The 23,785-nt window shown below is 53.4% G+C and overlaps 1 protein-coding gene across 1 annotated transcript in view; it reads left to right on the top strand.

Moving 5' to 3' along the window:
• Positions 1–1,411: 1,411 nt before the first annotated feature.
• Positions 1,412–23,785, top strand: part of LOC147087072 (cell adhesion molecule 3-like) — a 49,318-nt gene continuing 26,944 nt past the window's right edge. The window contains exons 1-4 of the mRNA XM_085978032.1: positions 1,412–1,427; positions 2,905–3,054; positions 10,470–10,622; positions 16,103–16,240. Of these exons, the coding sequence (XP_085834158.1) occupies positions 1,412–1,427; positions 2,905–3,054; positions 10,470–10,622; positions 16,103–16,240 (457 nt within the window). The remainder of the gene's footprint in view (positions 1,428–2,904; positions 3,055–10,469; positions 10,623–16,102; positions 16,241–23,785) is intronic.

The following is a 23,785-nucleotide window of genomic DNA, read 5'->3' as shown; positions in this document are numbered from 1 at the left end:
CGGGGTGAGGAGTTCCCACAGTTTGGGAGGTGAGGTGTCCCCACAGTTTGTGAGGGGATTAGTCCCCAACGTTTGCGGGGTGAGGAGTCCCACAGTTTGGGGAGGTGAGGAGTCCCCACAGTTTGGGGGGTGAGGAGTCCCCACAGTTTGGGGGGTGAGGAGTCCCCACAGTTTGGGGGGTGAGGAGTCCCACAGTTTGGGGGGTGAGGAGTCCCACAGTTTGGGAGGTGAGGAGTCCCCACAGTTTGGGAGGTGAGGAGTCCCCACAGTTTGGGGGGTGAGGAGTCCCCACAGTTTGGGGGGTGAGGAGTCCCACAGTTTGGGGGTGAGGAGTCCCCACAGTTTGGGGGGTGAGGAGTCCCACAGTTTGGGGGGTGTGGAGTCCCCACAGTTTGGGAGGTGAGGAGTCCCACAGTTTGGGGGGTGAGGAGTCCCACAGTTTGGGGGGTGAGGAGTCCCCACAGTTTGGGGGGTGAGGAGTCCCACAGTTTGGGGGGTGTGGAGTCCCCACAGTTTGGGAGGTGAGGAGTCCCACAGTTTGGGGGGTGAGGAGTCCCACAGTTTGGGGGGTGAGGAGTCCCCACAGTTTGGGGGGTGAGGAGTCCCCACAGTTTGGGAGGTGAGGAGTCCCCACAGTTTGGGAGGTGAGGAGTACCCACAGTTTGGGGGGCGAGGAGTCCCACAGTTTGGGAGGTGAGGAGTCCCCACAGTTTGGGGGGTGAGGAGTCCCCACAGTTTGGGGGGGTGAGGAGTCCCCACAGTTTGGGAGGTGAGGAGACCCCACAGTTTGGGAGGTGAGGAGTCCCCACAGTTTGGGGGGTGAGGAGTCCCCACAGTTTGGGAGGTGAGGAGTCCCACAGTTTGGGAGGTGAGGAGTCCCCACAGTTTGGGAGGTGAGGAGTCCCACAGTTTGGGAGGTGAGAAGTCCCACAGTTTGTTGGGTGAGGAGTCCCACAGTTTGGGGGGTGAGGAGTCCCCACAGTTTGGGGGGTGAGGAGTCCCCACAGTTTGGGGGGTGAGGAGTCCCCACAGTTTGGGAAGTGAGGAGTCCCACAGTTTGGGAGGTGAGGAGTCCCCACAGTTTGGGGGGTGAGGAGCCCCACAGTTTGGGAGGTGAGGAGTCCCCACATTTTGGGAGGTGAGGAGTCCCCACAGTTTGGGAAGTGAGGAGTCCCACAGTTTGGGAGGTGAGGAGTCCCCACAGTTTGGGGGGTGAGGAGCCCCACAGTTTGGGAGGTGAGGAGTCCCCACAGTTTGGGAGGTGAGGAGTCCCCACAGTTTGGGGGGTGAGGAGTCCCCACAGTTTGGGAGGTGAGGAGTCCCCACAGTTTGGGAGGTGAGGAGTCCCCACAGTTTGGGGGGTGAGGAGTCCCACAGTTTGGGAGTGAGGTTATGGGAAGAGATTAAAGGGATGTGTAGAGCCCTTGGTAAAGTAGAGTATCCGCCGACTTTCTCTCCCTCTCTGTCACTCTGACTCTTTCTCTGATTCTCTCCCTGTCTCTCGCTCTGTTACTCGCTCTGTCACTCTCTCCGTCTCTCTCGCTGTCTCTCTCACGCTCTCACTCTGTCTCTTTCTCTCTCAATTCAATTCAATTCAAATCGCTTTATTGGCATGACAAGTTACATCTTATGTTTCCAAAGCATCGAAAAACATTCATGTTTGTACACAAAAGTACAGACCTATCCATACAGTGTATAAACAGATATATCCCTGAGTGTATAATTATACTTTCATATAATTTATATATACTCTTTTCTTATATTTAGTGGTTGTCCCTCTGTTTATGGCAAGCTGTAACATAGTGTGCCGCTAGTGTTACACATTTTCTCTCTTCCCCTAGTAGGTATGGGAGTTTTTGGTCATCATTCAAATTTCTGAATTCAGGGCATATTTTTGTGAATTTTGGGAAGAAATTCTCCCTTCTGCCCTGATATTTTCTACAAGCTGTGAGGAAGTGCATCTCTGTCTCCACCACTCCCTGACTGCAGTGAGAGCATATCCTGTCCTCTCTTGGTAGCCGGGTCTGCCTGTGTCTACCTTTTTTGATCGCCAGGCTATGTTCACTAAGTCTGTATATTGTCAAGGTTTTTCTCAGTTTGCTATCCTTTACCATGGTCAGGTAATCAGCCATGTTGTATTGTCTGTTTAGGGCCAAGTAGCAATTGAGTTTGCTTTGTGTTTTTGTTGTTTCTGCCCAATATGACAGATATTTTTCCTTTTGTTTAGCGACGATTGTGTTGGGTCGAATTCTTTGTGTTACGCTGTCACTGTCCTGAGGCTGGTGATTGTTAGTAGTGTTAGTAGTTACTTCACTGAGTCCCAGGACTAGTTGACTGAGGGTATTCTTCTTTATGGTCCTCTCTTGGCATTTCAGGGCTTCGTAATGATAGCATTGGGGGTTGCTCATTTCTAGGTGTTTCCAAAATTTGGTGGCTCTTTTTTGGATAGTGATTATTAATGGATATTGGCCTAGTTCTGCCCTGCATGCATTGTTTACGGTTTTCCTTTGAGTCCGGAGGATACTTTTACAGAATTCTGCATGTAGGATCTCAATTGGGTGTTTGTCCCATTTTGCAAATTCTTGTTGTGTTAGCGGTCGCCACGCTTCACTGCCATAGAGTGAAATTGGTTCAATTACTGATTTGAAAATTTTTAGCCAAATGCTAATTGGGATTTCTATTTGGATTGATTTTTTAATGGCATAGAAAGCCCTTCTTGCTTTCTCTTTCAGCTCATTCACAGCCAGTTTGAAATTTCCCGTAGAACTCTCTCTCTCTCTGTCTCTCTCTCTGTCTCTCACTCTCTCCCTCTCCCTCTCTGTCTCTGCCTCTCTCTCTCTCTCTCTGTCTCTCTCTTTTTGTCTCTCTCTTTCTCTCACGCTCTGTCTCTCTGTCTCCCCTCAGATGATGATTGGTTGAGGCCTGTCACAAAAGACGAGGTTGCTCACGAGCATGGAACAGTCACTCTGAAATGCACTGTCAAGGAAAACGACAATTCCTCGCTTCAATGGTCCAACCCTGCCCAGCAGACGCTGTACTTCGATGACAAAAAAGGTGAGCAAGTTTGTTGCCAGACCCCTTGATTCTCCGTGATGGGGCTGGCAATCTCGTCGAGGGAGGCCAAGTGAGTCGTGGAATCGGAGAACGTTTCAGGACACTCAATTCAAATACAAACATTGCTTCAATCACTTTAAATACCTGTATCTGGCCAATCAATTCAACTACAAACATCGAACCGCTCGATTCAAATACAAACATTTCAATTGTGTGGCCACAATGTAGAAACATACAGCACAGGAGCAGGCCATTCGGCCCATCATGCCTATGCTGGCTCTTTGAAAGAGTTCACCAATTAGTCGCACTCCCCTGCCCTAGCCCACAGCCGTGCAATATTTTCTCCTTCAAGTATTTCTCCAAGTCCCTTTTGGAAGTTATTATTGAATCTGCTTCCACCGCCCTTTCAGGCAGCGCATTCCAGATCACAACAACTCGCTGTGTAAAAACATTTCTTCTCATCTCCCCTTTTGGTTCCTTTGCCAATCACCTTAAACCTGTGTCCTCTGGTTATCAACCGTCCTGCCGGTTTCTCCGTATTTACTCTATCAAAATCCTTCAAGATTTTGAACACCTCTATTAAATTTCCACTTAACCTTCTCTGCTCCAAGGAGAACAACCCCAGCTTCTCCAGCCTCTCCCCGTAACTGAAGTCCCTCATCCCTGGTACCATTCTGGTCAATCTCCTCCTTAACCTTCTCTGCTCTAAGGAGAACAGCCCCAGCTTCTCCAGTCTCTCCCCGTAACTGAAGTCCCTCATCCCTGGTACCATTCTGGTCAATCTCCCCTCAACCTTCTCTGCTCTAAGGAGAACAACCCCAGCTTCTCCAGTCTCTCCCCGTAACTGAAGTCCCTCATCCCTGGTACCATTCTGGTCAATCTCCTCCTTAACCTTCTCTGCTCTAAGGAGAACAACCCCAGCTTCTCCAGTCCCTCCACGTAACTGAAGTCCCTCATCCTCTGGAACCATTCTGGTCAGTCTCCTCTTAACCTTCTCTGCTCTAAGGAGAACAACCCCAGCTTCTCCAGTCTCTCCACGTAACTGAAGTCCCTCATCCTCTGGAACCATTCTGGTCAATCTCCTCTTAACCTTCTCTGCTCTAAGGAGAACAACCCCAGCTTCTCCAGTCTCTCCACACAACTGAAGTCCCTCATCCCTGGTACCATTCTGGACAATCTCCCCTTAACCTTCTCTGCTCTAAGGAGAACAATCCACCTTCTCCAGTCTCTCCACATTACTGAAAGTCCTTCATCCCTGGAACCATTCTGGTCAATCTCCCCTTAACCTTCTCTGCTCTAAGGAGAACAATCCCAGCTTCTCCAGTCTCTCCACGTAACTGAAGTCCCTCATCCCTGGTACCATTCTGGAGATAGACAGTTTCCTAGCAGATAAGGGAATTAGGGGTTACGGGGGGAGGGCAGGGAAGTGGACGTGAGTCTAGATTCAGATCAGCCCTGATCTTATTGAATGGCGGAGCAGGCCCGAGGGGCCGTATGGCCTACTCCTGCTCCTACTTCTTATGTTCTTATGTTAATCTCCTCCTTAACCTTCTCTGCTCGAAGGAGAACAACCCCAGCTTCTCCAGTCTCTCCACGCAACTGAAGTCACTCATCCCTGGTACCATTCTGGACAATCTCCCCTCAACCTTCTCTCCTCCAAGGAGAACAACCCCAGCTTCTCCAGTCTCTCCACGCAACTGAAGTCCCTCATCCCTGGTACAATTGTGGGCAATCTCCCCTCAACCTTCTCTCCTCCAAGGAGAACAACCCCAGCTTCTCCAGTCTCTCCACGTAACTGAAGTCCCTCATCCTCTGGAACCATTCTGGTCAGTCTCCTCTTAACCTTCTCTGCTCTAAGGAGAACAACCCCACCTTCTCCAGTCTCTCCACGTAACTGAAGTCCCTCATCCTCTGGAACCATTCTGGACAATCTCCCCTTAACCTTCTCTGCTCTAAGGAGAACAACACCAGCTTCTCCAGTCTCTCCATGTAACTGAAGTCCCTCATCCCTGGTACAATTCTGGTCAATCTCCCCTTAACCTTCTCTCCTCCAAGGAGAACAACCCCAGCTTCTCCAGTCTCTCCACGCAACTGAAGCCCCTCATCCCTGGTACCATTCTGCAGATAGACAGTTTCCTAGCAGATAAGGGAATTAGAGGTTACGGGGAGAGGGCAGGGAAGTGGACGTGAGTCTAGATTCAGATCAGCCATGATCCTATTGAATGGCGGAGCAGGCCCGAGGGGCCGTATGGCCCACTCCTGCTCCTACTTCTTATGTTCTTATGTTAATCTCCTCCTTAACCTTCTCTGCTCTAAGGAGAACAACCCCAGCTTCTCCAGTCTCTCCACATAACTGAAGTCCCTCATCCCCGGTACCATTCTGGTCAATCTCCCCTTAACCTTCTCTGCTCTAAGGAGAACAACCCCAGCTTCTCCAGTCTCTCCACGTAACTGAAGTCCCTCATCCTCTGGAACCATTCTGGTCAATCTCCTCTTAACCTTCTCTCCTCCAAGGAGAACAACTCCAGCTTCTCCAGTCTCTCCACGCAACTGAAGTCCCTCATCCCTGGTACCATTCTGGACAATCTCCCGCTTAACCTTCTCTGCTCTAAGGAGAACAACCCCAGCTTCTCCAGTCTCTCCACGTAACTGAAGTCCCTCATCCCTGGAGCCATTCTGGTCAATCTCCCACTTAACCTTCTCTGCTCTAAGGAGAACAACCCCAGCTTCTCCAGTCTCTCCACGTAACTGAAGTCCCTCATCCCTGGAGCCATTCTGGTCAATCTACCACTTAACCTTCTCTGCTCTAAGGAGAACAACCCAGCTTCTCCAGTCTCTCCACGTAACTGAAGTCCCTCATCCCCGGTACCATTCTGGTCAATCTCCCCTTAACCTTCCCTGCTCTAAGGAGAACAACCCCAGCTTCTCCAGTCTCTCCACGTAACTGAAGTCCCTCATCCCCGGTACCATTCTGGTCAATCTCCCCTCAACCTTCTCTCCTCCAAGGAGAACAACCCCAGCTTCTCCAGTCTCTCCACGCAACTGAAGTCCCTCATCCCTGGTACAATTCTGGTCAATCTCCCCTCAACCTTCTCTGCTCTAAGGAGAACAATCCCAGCTTCTCCAGTCTCTCCACGTAACTGAAGTCCCTCATCCCTGGAGCCATTCTGGTCAATCTCCCACTTAACCTTCTCTGCTCTAAGGAGAACAACCCCAGCTTCTCCAGTCTCTCCCCGTAGCTGAAGTCCCTCATCCCTGGTACCATTCTGGTCAATCTCCCCTTAACCTTCTCTGCTCTAAGGAGAACAATCCCAGCTTCTCCAGTCTCTCCACGTAACTGAAGTCCCTCATCCCCGGTACCATTCTGGTCAATCTCCCCTTAACCTTCTCTGCTCTAAGGAGAACAACCCCAGCTTCTCCAGTCTCTCCACGTAACTGAAGTCCCTCATCCCTGGTACCATTCTGGTCAATCTCCTCTTAACCTTCTCTGCTCTAAGGAGAACAACCCCAGCCTCTCCAGTCTCTCCACGTAACTGAAGTCCCTCATCCCTGGTACCATTCTGGTCAATCTCCTCTTAACCTTCTCTGCTCTAAGGAGAACAACCCCACCTTCTCCAGTCTCTCCACGTAACTGAAGTCCCTCATCCCTGGAGCCATTCTGGTCAATCTCCCACTTAACCTTCTCTGCTCTAAGGAGAACAACCCCAGCTTCTCCAGTCTCTCCACGTAACTGAAGTCCCTCATCCCTGGTACCATTCTGGTCAATCTCCTCTTAACCTTCTCTGCTCTAAGGAGAACAACCCAGCTTCTCCAGTCTCTCCACGTAACTGAAGTCCCTCATCCTCTGGAACCATTCTAGTCAATCTCCTCTGCACCCTTGCCCAAGGACTTGACATCCTTCCTAAGGTGTTGGTACCCAGAACTGCTCACAGTGCTCCAGATGTGGTCTAACCAGGGCTCTGTACAGCTGCAGCATAATCTCTACCCCCTTGTACTCCAGTCCTCCAGATATAAAGGCCAGCATTCCATTAACCTTCCTGATTATTTTCTGCACCAGTCCGTGACATTTTAATGAGCGATGCACCTGATCCCCCGAGTCTCTTTGGAACGTCCACTGTTTGTAGCTTTTCACCATTTAGAATGTTCCCTGTTCCATTCTTCTTAGCTGCAATGTGGATGATCTCACAGTTGCCTACCTTGAAATCCATCTGCCACAGTTTTGCCCATTCACTTAATCTGTTCATGCGAAAGACTTGCATTGCCATAGCGCCTTCCACCACCCCAGGACGGCCCAAAGCGCTTCACAGCCAATGAAGTACTTTTTGAAATGTAGTCACTGTTGTAATGTAGGAAACGCGGCAGCCAATGTGCGCACAGCAAGCTCCCACAAACAACAACGTGATAATGACCGGATCATCTGTTTTTTAGTGATGTTGGTTGAGGGATAAATATTGGCCCCAGGACACCGGGGAGAAATCCTCCCCCCCCTGCTCTTCTTCCAATAGTGGCCGTGGGATCTTTTACGTCCACCTGAGAGAGAGTAGACGGGGCCTCGGTTTAACGTCTCATCCGAAAGACGGCACCTCTGGCAGTGCGGCGTTCCGTCAGTGCTGACCATCCGACGGTACAGCACTCCCTCAGTACTGCCTCTGCGACAGTGAAGCGCTCCCTCAGTACCGCCTCTCCGACAGTGCGGCGCTCCCTCAGTACCGCCCCTCCGACAGTGCGGCGCTCCCTCAGTACTGCCCCCCCGACAGTGCGGCGCTCCCTCAGTACTGCCCCTCCGACAGTGCGGCGCTCCCTCAGTACTGCCCCTCCGACAGTGCGGCGCTCCCTCAGTACTGCCCCTCCGACAGTGCGGCGCTCCCTCAGTACTGCCCCTCCGACAGTGCGGCGCTCCCTCAGTACTGCCCCTCCGACAGTGCGGCGCTCCCTCAGTACTGCCCCTCCGACAGTGCGGCGCTCCCTCAGTACTGCCCCCCCGACAGTGCGGCGCTCCCTCAGTACTGCCCCTCCGACAGTGCGGCGCTCCCTCAGTACTGCCCCTCCGACAGTGCGGCACTCCCTCAGTACTGCCCCTCCGACAGTGCGGCGCTCCCTCAGTACTGCCCCTCCGACAGTGCGGCGCTCCCTCAGTACTGCCCCTCCGACAGTGCGGCGCTCCCTCAGTACTGCCCCTCCGACAGTGCGGCGCTCCCTCACTACTGCCCCTCCGACAGTGCGGCGCTCCCTCAGTACTGCCCCTCCGACAGTGCGGCGCTCCCTCAGTACTGCCCCTCCGACAGTGCGGCGCTCCCTCAGTACTGCCCCTCCGACAGTGCGGCGCTCCCTCACTACTGCCCCTCCGACAGTGCGGCGCTCCCTCAGTACTGCCCCCCCGACAGTGCGGCGCTCCCTCAGTACTGCCCCTCCGACAGTGCGGCGCTCCCTCAGTACTGCCCCTCCGACAGTGCGGCGCTCCCTCAGTACTGCCCCTCCGACAGTGTGGCGCTCCCTCAGTACTGCCCCCCCCGACAGTGTGGCGCTCCCTCAGTACTGCCCCTCCGACAGTGCGGCGCTCCCTCAGTACTGCCCCTCCGACAGTGCGGCGCTCCCTCAGTACGGCCCCTCCGACAGTGCGGCGCTCCCTCAGTACTGCCCCTCCGACAGTGCGGCGCTCCCTCAGTACTGCCCCTCCGACAGTGCGGCGCTCCCTCAGTACTGCCCCTCCGACAGTGCGGCGCTCCCTCAGTACTGCCCCTCCGACAGTGCGGCGCTCCCTCAGTACTGCCCCTCCGACAGTGCGGCCCTCCCTCAGTACCGCCCCTCCGACAGTGCGGCGCTCCCTCAGTACTGCCCCTCCGACAGTGCGGCGCTCCCTCAGTACTGCCCCTCCGACAGTGCGGCGCTCCCTCAGTACTGCCCCTCCGACAGTGCGGCGCTCCCTCAGTACTGCCCCTCCGACAGTGCGGCGCTCCCTCAGTACTGCCCCTCCGACAGTGCAGCGCTCCCTCAGTACCGCCCCTCCGACGGTGCGGTGCTCCCTCAGTACCGCCCCTCCGACAGTGCGGCGCTCCCTCAGTATTGCCCCTCCGACAGTGCGGCGCTCCCTCAGTACTGCCCCTCCGACAGTGCGGCGCTCCCTCAGTACTGCCCCTCCGACAGTGCGGCGCTCCCTCAGTACTGCACTGTTGCGTCACACCAGATTTCTGTGCTCCAGCCTCTGGAGCCGCACTTGAACGCACAACCTTCTGACTCAGAGGCGAGAGAGAGTGCTACCCAGTGAAATGATACCTCTTTGCAATTTCATGCTACCTAATCTCGGTGTGATCGGGCAACTTGAATATCAGGCTCTCTATCTCATCAACTAAGCCATTAGTAGATTCAGCCAGCTGTTAAGGACCCAGCACTATCCACTAGTCACATCTTGCCAATTAGACTACAGACCAGCGGGAATGGGGATATTGGACCTGAGCTCATGATCCTCATAGAGTCACAGAGTTATACCGCACAGAAAGAGGCCCTTCGGCCCATCGTGTCCGCGCCGGCCATCAAGCCCCGTCTAATCTAATCCCATTTTCCAGCACTTGCTCCGTAGCCTTGTACGCTGTGGCGTTTCAAGTGCTCTTTATCTAAATGCTTCTTGAATGTTGTGAGGGTTCCTGCCTCTACCACCCTTTCAGGCAGTGAGTTCCAGATTCCAACCCCCCTCTGGGTGAAAGAGTTTTTCCTCAAATCCCCTCTAAACCTCCTGCCCCTTACCCTGAAACTATGCCCCCTGGTTATTGACCCCTCTACTAAGGGGGAAAGTTCCTTTCTATCTACGCCCCTCATCATTTTGTACACCTCAATCAGGTCCCCCCCTCAGACTACTCTGCTCTAAGGAAAACAACCCCAGCCTGTCCAGTCTCTCTTCATAGCTGAAGCGTTCCAGCCCAGGTAACATCCTGGTGAATCTCCTCTGCACCCTCTCCAAAGCAATCACATCCTTCTTATAGTGTGGCGAACAGAACTGCGCACAGTACTCCAGCTGTGGCCTCACCAGCGTTTTGTACAGCTCCATCATAACCTCCCTTGCTCTTATATTCTATGCCTCGGCTAATGAAGGCAAGTATCCCATATGCATTTTTAGCCACCTTATCTACCTGTTCCGCTGCCTTCAGGGATCTATGTACATGCACACCAAGGTCCCTCTGATCCTCTGTCCTTCCTAGAGTCCTACCATTCATTGGGTATTCCGTTGCCTTGTTAGCCCTCCCAAAATGCCTCACCTCACACTTTTCAGGGTTAAACTCCATTTGCCACTGCTCTGCCCATCTGACCAACCCGTCTATATCGTCCTGTAGCCTGAGGCTTCCCTCCTCGCGATTTACCACTCCACCAATTTTTGTGTCCTCTGCGAACTTACTTATCAACCGCCTTCTTTCTCTCCTCAGCTCTACGGGACAGTCGTATCAATCTAATTTATTACTCGCGCCATCAACTGACGATCAGCATCAGTAACATGACTCTGGATGATGAGGGACTTTACACTTGCTCTATATTCACCATGCCTGTTCGTACAGCTAGCGCTAAAGTGGAGGTCCTGGGTAAGCACGTTAGTCGATGTCTAACCCCGTGCTGTACCTGCCCTGGGAGTGTTTGATGGGACAGTGTAGAGGGAGCTTTACTCTGTATCTAACCCGTGCTGCACCTGCCCTGGGAGTGTTTGATGGGACAGTGTAGAGGGAGCTTTACTCTGTATCTAACCCCGTGCAGTACCTGCCCTGGGAGTGTTTGATGGGACAGTGTAGAGGGAGCTTTACTCTGTATCTAACCCCGTGCTGTACCTGCCCTGGGAGTGTTTGATGGGACAGTGTAGAGGGAGCTTTACTCTGTATCTAACCCCGTGCTGTACCTGCCCTGGGAGTGTTTGATGGGACAGTGTAGAGGGAGCTTTACTCTGTATCTAACCCCGTGCTGTACCTGCCCTGGGAGTGTTTGATGGGACAGTGTAGAGGGAGCTTTACTCTGTATCTAACCCGTGCTGTACCTGCCCTGGGAGTGTTTGATGGGACAGTGTAGAGGGAGCTTTACTCTGTATCTAACCCCGTGCTGTACCTGCCCTGGGAGTGTTTGATGGGACAGTGTAGAGGGAGCTTTACTCTGTATCTAACCCCGTGCTGTACCTGCCCTGGGAGTGTTTGATGGGACAGTGTAGAGGAAGCTTTACTCTGTATCTAACCCCATGCTGTACCTCCCCTGGGAGTGGTTAATGGGACAGTTTAGAGGGAGCTTTACTCTGTATCTAACCTGTGCTGTACCTGCCCTGGGAGTGTATGATGGGGCAGTGTAGAGGGAGCTTTACTCTGTATCTAACCCCGTGCTGTACCTGCCCTGGGAGTGTTTGATGGGACAGTGTAGAGGGAGCTTTACTCTGTATCTAACCCCGTGCTGTACCTGCCCTGGGAGTGTTTGATGGGACAGTGTAGAGGGAGCTTTACTCTGTATCTAACCCCGTGCTGTACCTGCCCTGGGAGTGTTTGATGGGACAGTGTAGAGGGAGCTTTACTCTGTATCTAACCCCGTGCTGTACCTGCCCTGGGAGTGTTTGATGGGACAGTGTAGAGGGAGCTTTACTCTGTATCTAACCCCGTGCTGTACCTGCCCTGGGAGTGTTTGATGGGACAGTGTAGAGGGAGCTTTACTCTGTATCTAACCCGTGCTGTACCTGCCCTGGGAGTGTTTGATGGGACAGTGTAGAGGGAGCTTTACTCTGTATCTAACCCTGTGCTGTACCTGCCCTGGGAGTGTTTGATGGGACAGTGTAGAGGGAGCTTTACTCTGTATCTAACCCCGTGCTGTACCTGCCCTGGGAGTGTTTGATGGGACAGTGTAGAGGGAGCTTTACTCTGTATCTAACCCATGCTGTACCTGCCCTGGGAGTGTTTGATGGGACAGTGTAGAGGGAGCTTTACTCTGTATCTAACCCCGTGCTGCACCTGCCCTGGGAGTGTTTGATCGGACAGTGTAGAGGGAGCTTTACTCTGTATCTAACCCCGTGCTGTACCTGCCCTGGGAGTGTTTGATGGGACAGTGTAGAGGGAGCTTTACTCTGTATCTAACCCCGTGCTGTACCTGCCCTGGGTGTGTTTGATGGGACAGTGTAGAGGGAGCTTTACTCTGTATCTAACCCGTGCTGTACCTGCCCTGGGAGTGTTTGATGGGACAGTGTAGAGGGAGCTTTACTCTGTATCTAACCCGTGCTGTACCTGCCCTGGGAGTGTTTGATGGGACAGTGTAGAGGGAGCTTTACTCTGTATCTAACCCTGTGCTGTACCTGCCCTGGGAGTGTTTGATGGGACAGTGTAGAGGGAGCTTTACTCTGTATCTAACCCCGTGCTGTACCTGCCCTGGGAGTGTTTGATGGGACAGTGTAGAGGGAGCTTTACTCTGTATCTAACCCGTGCTGTACCTGCCCTGGGAGTGTTTGATGGGACAGTGTAGAGGGAGCTTTACTCTGTATCTAACCCGTGCTGTACCTGCCCTGGGAGTGTTTGATGGGACAGTGTAGAGGGAGCTTTACTCTGTATCTAACCCGTGCTGTACCTGCCCTGGGAGTGTTTGATGGGACAGTGTAGAGGGAGCTTTACTCTGTATCTAACCCGTGCTGTACCTGCCCTGGGAGTGTTTGATGGGACAGTGTAGAGGGAGCTTTACTCTGTATCTAACCTGTGCTGTACCTGCCCTGGGAGTGTTTGATGGGACAGTGTAGAGGGAGCTTCACTCTGTATCTAACCCCGTGCTGTACCTGCCCTGGGAGTGTTTGATGGGACAGTGTAGAGGGACATTTACTCTGTATCTAACCCCGTGCTGTACCTGCCCTGGGAGTGTTTGATGGGACAGTGTAGAGGGAGCTTTACTCTGTATCTAACCCCGTGCTGTACCTGCCCTGGGAGTGTTTGATGGGAGAGTGTAGAGGGAGCTTTACTCTGTATCTAACCCGTGCTGTACCTGCCCTGGGAGTGTTTGATGGGACAGTGTAGAGGGAGCTTTACTCTGTATCTAACCCCATGCTGTACCTGCCCTGGGAGTGTATGATGGGACAGTGTAGAGGGAGCTTTACTCTGTATCTAACCCCGTGCTGTACCTGCCCTGGGAGTGTTTGATGGGACAGTGTAGAGGGAGCTTTACTCTGTATCTAACCCGTGCTGTACCTGCCCTGAGAGTGTTTGATGGGACAGTGTAGAGGGAGCTTTACTCTGTATCTAACCCCGTGCTGTACCTGCCCTGGGAGTGTTTGATGGGAGAGTGTAGAGGGAGCTTTACTCTGTATCTAACCCGTGCTGTACCTGCCCTGGGAGTGTTTGATGGGACAGTGTAGAGGGAGCTTTACTCTGTATCTAACCCCATGCTGTACCTGCCCTGGGAGTGTATGATGGGACAGTGTAGAGGGAGCTTTACTCTGTATCTAACCCCGTGCTGTACCTGCCCTGGGAGTGTTTGATGGGACAGTGTAGAGGGAGCTTTACTCTGTATCTAACCCGTGCTGTACCTGCCCTGAGAGTGTTTGATGGGACAGTGTAGAGGGAGCTTTACTCTGTATCTAACCCCGTGCTGTAGCTGCCCTGGGAGTGTTTGATGGGACAGTGTAGAGGGAGCTTTACTCTGTATCTAACCTGTGCTGTACCTGCCCTGGGAGTGTTTGATGGGACAGTGTAGAGGGAGCTTTACTCTGTAGCTAACCCCGTGCTGTACCTGCCCTGGGAGTGTTTGATGAGACAGTGTAGAGGGAGCTTTACTCTGTATCTAACCCCGTGCTGTACCTGCCCTGGGAGTGTTTGATGGGACAGTGTAGAGGGAGCTTTACTCTGTATCTAACCTGTGCTGTACCTGCCCTGGGAGTGTTTGATGGGACAGTGTAGAGGGAGCTTTACTCTGTATCTAACCCCGTGCTGCACCTGCCCTGGGAGTGTTTGATGGGACAGTGTAGAGGGAACTTTACCCTGTATCTAACCCGTGCTGTACCTGCCCTGGGAGTGTTTGATGGGACAGTGTGGAGGGAGCTTTACTCTGTATATAACCCCGTGCTGTACCTGCCCTGGGAGTGTTTGATGGGACAGTGTAGAGGGAGCTTTACTCTGCATCTAACCCGTGCTGTACCTGCCCTGGGAGTGTTTGATGGGACAGTGTAGAGGGAGCTTTACTCTGTATCTAACCCGTGCTGTACCTGCCCTGGGAGTGTATGATGGGACAGTGTAGAGGGAGCTTTACTCTGTATCTAACCCCGTGCTGTACCTGCCCTGGGAGTGTTTAATGGGACAGTGTAGAGGGAGCTTTACTCTGTATCTAACCCTGTGCTGTGCCCTGGGAGTGTTTGATGGGAGTGTAGAGGGAGCTTTACTCTGTATCTAACCTGTGCTGTATCTGCTCTGGGAGTGTTTGATGGGACAGTGTTGAGGGAGCTTTACTCTGTATCTAACCCCGTGCTGTACCTGCCCTGGGAGTGTTTGATGGGACAGTGTAGAGGGAGCTTTACTCTGTATCTAACCCCGTGCTGTACCTGCCCTGGGAGTGTTTGATGGGACAGTGTAGAGGGAGCTTTACTCTGTATCTAACCCGTGCTGTACCTGCCCTGGGAGTGTTTGATGGGACAGTTTAGAGGGAGCTTTACTCTGTATCTAACCCCGTGCTGTACCTGCCCTGGGAGTGTTTGATGGGACAGTGTAGAGGGAGCTTTACTCTGTATCTAACCCGTGCTGTACCTGCCCTGGGAGTGTTTGATGGGACAGTGTAGAGGGAGCTTTACTCTGTATCTAACCCATGCTGTACCTGCCCTGGGAGTGTTTGATGGGACAGTGTAGAGGGAGCTTTACTCTGTATCTAACCCCATGCTGTACCTGCCCTGGGAGTGTTTGATGGGACAGTGTAGAGGGAGCTTTACTCTGTATCTAACCCCATGCTGTACCTGCCCTGGGAGTGTTTGATGGGACAGTGTAGAGGGAGCTTTACTCTGTATCTAACCCCGTGTTGTACCTGGCCTGGGAGTGTTTGATGGGACAGTGTAGAGGGAGCTTTACTCTGTATCTAACCCGTGCTGCACCTGCCCTGGGAGTGTTTGATGGGACAGTGTAGAGGGAGCTTTACTCTGTATCTAACCCGTGCTGTACCTGCCCTGGGAGTGTTTGATGGGACAGTGTAGAGGGAGCTTTACTCTGTATCTAACCCGTGCTGTACCTGCCCTGAGAGTGTTTGATGGGACAGTGTAGAGGGAGCTTTACTCTGTATCTAACCCCGTGCTGTACCTGCCCTGGGAGTGTTTGATGGGACAGTGTAGAGGGAGCTTTACTCTGTATCTAACCTGTGCTGTACCTGCCCTGGAAGTGTTTGACGGGACAGTGTAGAGGGAGCTTTACTCTGTATCTAACCCCGTGCTGTACCTGCCCTGGGAGTGTTTGATGGGACAGTTTAGAGGGAGCTTTACTCTGTATCTAACCCGTGCTGTACCTGCCCTGGGAGTGTTTGATGGGACAGTGTAGAGGGAGCTTTACTCTGTATCTAACCCCGTGCTGTACCTGCCCTGGGAGTGTTTGATGGGACAGTGTAGAGGGAGCTTTACTCTGTATCTAACCCCGTGCTGTACCTGCCCTGGGAGTGTTTGATGGGACAGTGCAGAGGGAGCTTTACTCTGTATCTAACCCGTGCTGTACCTGCCCTGGGAGTGTTTGATGGGACAGTGTAGAGGGAGCTTTACTCTGTATCTAACCCCGTGCTGTACCTGCCCTGGGAGTGTTTGATGGGACAGTGTAGAGGGAGCTTTACTCTGTATCTAACCCGTGCTGTACCTGCCCTGGGAGTGTTTGATGGGACAGTGTAGAGGGAGCTTTACTCTGTATCTAACCCCGTGCTGTACCTGCCCTGGGAGTGTTTGATGGGACAGTGTAGAGGGAGCTTTACTCTGTATCTAACCCGTGCTGTACCTGCCCTGGGAGTGTTTGATGGGACAGTGTAGAGGGAGCTTTACTCTGTATCTAACCCCGTGCTGTACCTGCCCTGGGAGTGTTTGATGGGCCCGTGTTGTATTCTGCAGGTGTTCCCAAGAAACCACAGATCTCAGGATATGCTGGAGGGGTTGAAGAAGGAAAGACCCTCACACTCACCTGTAATACGACAGGAAGCAAGCCCGCCGCGAGTCTGCAGTGGTTCAAGGGGTCTGAGGAATTGAAAGGTAAGTTGAAGCGGGGAGCAGGAGCCCATTCAGACTCCAGCACACAGCAACAACAACCTGCATTTATACAGCGCCATTATCATCGTAAAACCGTCCCAAGGTGCTTCACAGGAGCGATTATCAAACAGAATTTGACACGGAGCCACATCAGGAGATATTAGGACAGGTGACCAAAAGCTGGGTCAAAGAGGGAGGTTTTAAGGAGCGTCTTAAAGGAGGAGAGAGAGGCGGAGAGGTTTAGGGAGGGAATTCCAGAGCTCGGGGCCCAGGCAGCTGAAGGCACGGCCGCCAATGGTGGAGCGATGGAAATCGGGGGATGCTCAAGAGGGCAGAATTGGAGGAGCGCAGAGATCTCGGAGGGTTGTAGGGCTGGAGGAGGTTACAGAGATAGGGAGGTGTGTAGGGGCTGGAGGAGGTTACAGAGATAGGGAGGGTTGTAGGGCCTGGAGGAGGTTACAGAGATAGGGAGGGGTGTAGGGGCTGGAGGAGGTTACAGAGATAGGGAGGGGTGTAGGGGCTGGAGGAGATTACAGAGATAGGGAGTGGTGTAGGGGCTGGAGGAGGTTACAGAGATAGGGAGGATTGTAGGGGCTGGAGGAGGTTACAGAGATAGGGAGGGCTGTAGGGGCTGGAGGAGGTTACAGAGATAGGGAGGGGTGTAGGGGCTGGAGGAGGTTACAGAGATAGGGAGGGTTGTAGGGGCTGGGGGAGGTTACAGAGATAGGGAGGGGTGTAGGGGGTGGAGGAGGTTACAGAGATAGGGAGGAATGTAGGGGCTGGAGGAGGTTACAGAGATAGGGAGGGCTGTAGGGGCTGGAGGAGGTTACAGAGATAGGGAGGGTTGTAGGGGCTGGAGGAGGTTACAGAGATAGGGAGGGTTGTAGGGGCTGGGGGAGGTTACAGAGATAGGGAGGTGTGTAGGGGCTGGAGGAGGTTACAGAGATAGGGAGGGGTGTAGGGGCTGGAGGAGGTTACAGAGATAGGGAGGGTTGTAGGGACTGGAGGAGGTTACAGAGATAGGGACGGCTGTAGGGGCTGGAGGAGGTTACAGAGATAGGGAGTGGTGTAGGGGCTGGAGGAGGTGACAGAGATAGGGAGGGGTGTAGGGGCTGGAGTAGGTTACAGAGATAGGGAGGGGTGTAGGGGCTGGAGGAGGTTACAGAGATAGGGAGGTGTGTAGGGGCTGGAGGAGGTTACAGAGATAGGGAGGGGTGTAGGGGCTGGAGGAGGTTACAGAGATAGGGAGGGGTGTAGGGGCTGGAGGAGGTTACAGAGATAGGGAGGGTTGTAGGGGCTGGAGGAGGTTACAGAGATTGGGAGGGGTGTAGGGGCTGGAGGAGGTTACAGAGATATGGAGGGGTGCAGGGGCTGGAGGAGGTTACAGAGATAGGGAGGGGTGTAGGGGGCTGGAGGAGGTTACAGAGATAGGGAGGGGTGTAGGGGCTGGAGGAGGTTACAGAGATAGGGAGGGGTGTAGGGGCTGGAGGAGGTTACAGAGATAGGGAGGGGTGTAGGGGCTGGAGGAGGTTACAGAGATAGGGAGGGGGAGCGAGGACCATGGAGGGGTTTGAAAACAAGGATGAGAATTTTACAATCGAGGTGTTGCAGGATCGCGAGCCAAGGTAGGTCAGCGAGCACAGGGGGTGATGTGTGAATGGGACTTGGTGCGAGTTAGGACACGGGGGTAGCCGAGTTTTGGATGACCTCAAGTTTACGTAGGGTGGAATGTGGGAGGCCAGCCAGGAGATCGTTGGAATAGTCAAGTCTAGAGGGGACAAAGGGCATATTTATTCATTTATGCGATGTGGGCGCTGCTGGCAACGCTGGAGTCATTCCGAGCACAAAGGAAGATGGTTGTGGTGGTTGGAGGTCAATCATCACAGCCCCAGGACATCGCTGCAGGAGTTCCTCTGGGCAGTGTCCTAGGCCCAACCATCTTCAGCTGCTTCATCAATGACCTTCCCTCCAACATAAGGTCAGAAATGGGGCTGTTCGCTGATGACTGCACAGTGTTCAGCGCCATTCACAACTCCTCAGATAATGAAGCAGTCCGTGCCCGCATGCAGCAAGACCTGGACGACGTTCAGGCTTGTGCTGATAAGTGGCAGGTAACATTCGCGCCACACAAGTGCCAGGCAATGACTATCTCCAACAAGCGAGACTCTAACCATCTCCCCTTGACATTCACCGGCGTTACCATCGCCGAACCCCCCACCATCAACATCCTGGGGGGTCACCATTGACCAGAAACTTAACTGAACCAGCCACATAAATACTGTGGCTACAAGAGCAGGCCAGGGGCTGGGTATTCTGCGGCGAGTGTCTCACCTCCTGACTCCCCAAAGCCTTTCCACCATCTACAAGGCACAAGTCAGGAGTGTGATGGAATACTCTCCACTTGCCTGGATGAGTGCAGCTCCCAACAACACTCGAGAAGCTCGACACCATCCAGGACAAAGCAGCCCGCTTGATCGGCACCCCATCCACCACCTTAAACATCCACTCCCTCCACCACCGGCGCACCGTGGCTGCAGTGTGGACCATCTACAAGATGCACTGCAGCAACTCGCCAAGGCTTCTTCGGCAGCACCTCCCAAACCCGCGACCTCTTCCACCTAGAAGGACAAGGGCAGCAGGCGCATGGGAACACCACCACCTCCAAGTTCCCCTCCAAGTCACACACCATCCTGTCTTGGAAATATATCGGCCGTTCCTTCATCATCACTGGGTCAACATCCTGGAACTCCCTCCCTAACAGTACTGTGGGAGCGCCTACACCTTCTTCTTCTTCTTCTTCTTAGGCGTCCCTCGGAACCGAGGGTGACTTGCTTCCACATTAAACATGAGTTCTCAGGTGACTGATGAGTCCAATGCGGGACCTACAGTCTCTGTCACAGGTGGGGCAGACGGTGGTTGAAGGGGCGGGTGGGTGTGGGGTGCTTGGGTCGACGTGCGCTCCTTGCGCTGCCTGCGCTTGCCTTCCCGCCTGCTCCCGGCGAAGAGACTCGTGGTGTTCGGCGCCTTCCCGGATGCTTCTCCACCACTTTGTGCAGTCTTGGGGCCAGGGATTCCCAGGTGTCGGTGGGGATGTTGCACTTTTTCCAAGGAGGCTTTGAGGGTGTCCTTGAAGCGTTTCCTCTGCCCACCTGGGGCTCTCTTGCCGTGTCGGAGCTCCGAGTAGAGCGCTTGTTTTGGGGAGTCTCGTATCGGGCTTGCAGACAATGTGACCCGTCCAGCGGAGCCGATCGAGCGTGGTCAAAGCTTCGATGCTGGGGATAGAAACATAGAAACATAGAAGATAGGAGCAGGAGTAGGCCATTCGGCCCTTCGAGCCTGCTCCGCCATTCAATGCGATCATGGCTGATCATCCAAATTCAGTACCCTGTCCCTGCCTTCTCCCCATATCCCTTGATCCCTTTAGCCTTAAGAAATATATCCAACTCTTTTTTGAATATATTTAATGAACTGGCCTCCACCGCCCTCTGTGGCAGAGAATTCCACAGGTTCACCACTCTCTGGGTGAAGAAATTCCTCCTCATTTCAGTCCTAAATGGCTTACCCCTTATCCTTAGACTATGACCCCTGGTTCTGAACTCCCCGACCATCATAAACATCCTTCCTGCATCTAGTCTGTCCAGGCCTGACAGAATTTTATAGGTTTCGATGATATCCCCTCTCAATCTTCTAAACTCCAGTGAGTATAAGCCCAATCGACACAATCTCTCCTCATACGTCATTCCTGCCATCCCAGGTGAATCTTCGCTGCACTCCTTCCATGGCAAGAACGTCCTTCCTCAGGTCAGGCGACCAAAACTGCACACAATACTCAAGGTGCGGTCTCACCAAGGCCCTGTACAACTGTAGCAAGACATCCTTGTTCCTGTACTCGAACCCTCTTGCTACGAAGGCCAACATACCATTTGCCTTCTTAACCGCCTGCTGCACCTGCATGCTTACCTTCAGCAAGAGGTTGACCTGAGCAAGAACACTGACGTTGGTGCGCCTATCCTGCCAGTGGATTTGCAGGATCTTGCGGAGGCAGCATTGGTGGTACCTCTCCAGTGCTTTGAGGTGCCTGCTGTACATGGTCCATGTCTCTGAGGCATACAGCAGGGCGGGTATCACTGCTGCTCTGTAGACCATGAGCTTAATGCCGGGTTTGAGGTCCTGGTCTTCAAACACTCTCTTCCTCAGGCGACCGAAGGCTGCACTGGCACACTGAAGGCGGTGTTGGACTTCGTCGTTGACATCTGCCCTTGTTGACAGTAGGCTCCCGAGGTATGGAAAGTGGTCCACGTTGTCCAAGTCCTCGTCGTGGATTTTGATAATCGGGGGGCAGTACTGTGTGGCGGGGGCAGGTTGGTAGAGGGCTTTTGTCTTACGGATGTTTAGTGTATGGCCCATGCTCTCGTACGCTTCGGTGAAGGTGTCAACGATGGTTTGGAGTTCGGCCTCCGAGTGAGCGCAGACGCACACGGACTGCAGCGGTTCAAGAAGGCGGCTCACCGCCAGCATCTCAAGGGGCGACTAGGGATGCGCAATAAATGCCGGCCTTGCCAGCGACGCCCACATCCCAGGAACGAAAATCCCTAATTTCCCTTAACTTGCTAGGCCATTTCAGAGGGCAGTTAAGAGTCAGCCATATTGCTGTGGGTCTGGAGTCACACATCGGCCAGACCGGGTCAGGGCAGCAGATTTCCTCAACGAAAAAAAGGGCATTAGTGAACCAGATGGGTTTTCACAACAATCTGATAGTGTCATGGTCACCATTTCTGATACTAGCTTTTTATTCCAGATTTATTTAATTAACCGAATTTAAATTGCCCACGCTCCCGTGGTGGGATTTGAACTTAGATCGACCGGATCATTGGCCCAAGGCCTACTGAGATTACGAGCCCACTAACAGAACCGCCATGCTACCGTATCCAAACGGACAAAGGGTTCAGCCCCAGACATTTGCCAGGGAGAGGGATGGAATCGCTGGCTCGGGAAAGGAGTTTATGGCGGAGACCAAAAGACAATGGTCTTCCCAATATTTGATTGGAGGATACCTCTGCTCATCAATGATCTAGATGAGGGAACTAGATGTAATATCTCCAAATTTGTGGAGGACACAAAGCTGGGTGGGCGTGTGTGCGGTGAGGAGGATGCCGAGAAACTCCAGTACGATTTGGACAGGTTGGGTGATTGGGCAGATGCATGGCAGATGCAGTATAATGTGGATAAATGTGAGGTTATCCACTGTGATGGCAAAAACAGGAAGGCAGATTATTATCTGAATGGCAATAGATTGGGAGAAGGGGAAGTGCAACGAGACCTGGGTGTCCTTGTGCACCAGTCGCTGAAGGTAAGCATGCAGGTGCAGCAGGCGGTTAAGAAGGCAAATGGCCTTCATAGCGAGAGGGTTCGAGTACAGGAACAAGGATGTCTTGCTGCAGTTGTACAGGGCCTTGGTGAGACCACACCTCGAGTATTATGTGCAGTTTTGGTCACCTTATCTGAGGAAGGATGTTCTTGCCATGGAAGGAATGCAGCGAAGATTCACCAGGTTGATACCTGGGATGGCAGGAATGACGTATGAGGAGAGATTGGGTCGATTGGGCTTGTACTCGCTGGAGTTTAGAAGAATGAGAGGGGATCTGATTGAAACTTATAAAATTCTAACAGGACTGGACAGACTGGATGCAGGAAGGATGTTCCCGATGGTCGGGGAGTCCAGAACCAGGGGTCACAGTCTAAGGATAAGGGGTAAGCCATTTAGGACTGAAATGAGGAGGAATCTCTTCACCCAGAGAGTGGTGAACCTGTGGAATTCTCTACCACAGAAGGCAGTGGAGGCCAATTCATTAAATATATTCAAGAAGGAGTTGGATATATTTCTTAAGGCTAAAGGGATCAAGGGATATGGGGAGAAGGCAGGGACCAGGTACTGAATTTGGATGATCAGCCATGATCTCATTAAATGGCGGAGCAGGCTCGAGGGGCCGAATGGCCTACTCCTGCTCCTATCTTCTATGTTTCTGTGTTTCTATCCAGAACTGGCTGTCGGACAAGCAGTCGGAGAATTTAGAGACCACGGAGGGGTCACGAGAAGTGGTGGTGGGATAGAGTTGGGTGTCGCCAGTGTACATGTGGAATTTGATGTTGTGTTTTCAGTTGATGTCGCCAAGGGGCAGCATGTGGGTGAGAAATAGGAGGGATTCTGATTCTGCACACACACTGTGTTAGATCTGGGTAGGTGGGGTTGAGGGATTGGGGAGAAGGTGGGTGGGTGGGGTTGAGGGATTGGGGAGAAGGTGGGTCGGTGGGGTTGAGGGATTGGGGAGAAGGTGGGTAGGTGGGGTTGAGGGATTGGGGAGAAGGTGGGTGGGTGGGGTTGAGGGATTGGGGAGAAGGTGGGTCGGTGGGGTTGGGGGATTGGGGAGGAGGTGGGCAGGTGTGGTGGTTGAGGGATTGGCGAGAAGGTGGGTAGGTGGGGTTGAGGGATTGGGGAGAAGGTGGGTAGGTGGGGTTGGGGGATTGGGGAGGAGGTGGGTAGGTGTGGTGGTTGAGGGATTGGCGAGAACGTGGGGTTGAGGGACTGGGGAGATGTGGGGTTGAGGGATTGGGGAGAAGGTGGGTAGGTGGGGTTGAGGGATTGGGCAGAAGGTTGATAGGTGGGGTTGAGGGACTGGGGAGAAGGTGGGTAGGTGGGGTTGAGGGATTGGGGAGAAGGTGGGTAGGTGGGGTTGAGGGATTGGGGAGAAGGTGGGTAGGTGGGGTTGAGGGATTGGGGAGAAGGTGGGTAGGTGGGGTTGAGGGATTGGGGCGAAGGTGGGTAAGTGGGGTTGAGGGATTGGGGAGAAGGTGGGTAGGTGGGGTTGAGGGATTGGGGCGAAGGTGGGTCGGTGGGGTTGAGGGATTGGGGAGAAGGTGGGTAGGTGGGGTTAAGGGATTGGGGAGAAGGTGGGTAGGTGGGGTTGAGGGATTGGGGAGAAGGTGGGTAGGTGGGGTTGAGGGATTGGGGAGAAGGTGGGCAGGTGGGGTTGAGGGATTGGGGAGAAGGTGGGTAGGTGGGTTTGAGGGATTGGGGAGAAGGTGGGCAGGTGGGGTTGAGGGATTGGGGAGAAGGTGGGTGGGTGGGGTTGAGGGATTGGGGAGAAGGTGGGTAGGTGGGGTTGAGGGATTGGGGAGAAGGTGGGTGGGTGGGGTTGAGGGATTGGGGAGAAGGTGGGTAGATGGGGTTGAGGGATTGGGGAGAAGGTGGGTGGGTGGGTTCGAGGGATTGGGGAGAAGGTGGGTAGATGGGGTTGAGGGATTGGGGAGAAGGTGGGTGGGTGGGTTCGAGGGATTGGGGAGAAGGTGGGTAGGTGGGGTTGAGGGATTGGGGAGAAGGTGGGTGGGTGGGGTTGAGGGATTGGGGAGAAGGTGGGTGGGTGGGGTTGAGGGATTGGGGAGAAGGTGGGTAGGTGGGGTTGAGGGATTGGGGCGAAGGTGGGTAGGTGGGGTTGAGGGATTGGGGAGAAGGTGGGTGGGTGGGGTTGAGGGATTGGGGAGAAGGTGGGT

Source organism: Somniosus microcephalus, unplaced genomic scaffold (genome assembly GCF_052327205.1).
Source record: "Somniosus microcephalus isolate GS21.2 unplaced genomic scaffold, FLI_Smic_1.0 unresolved_chr6, whole genome shotgun sequence".
Classification (NCBI taxonomy): domain Eukaryota; kingdom Metazoa; phylum Chordata; class Chondrichthyes; order Squaliformes; family Somniosidae; genus Somniosus; species Somniosus microcephalus.
The sequence above is the reverse complement of the archived record's forward strand: the minus strand, read 5'-3'. Positions and strand labels throughout refer to the sequence as shown.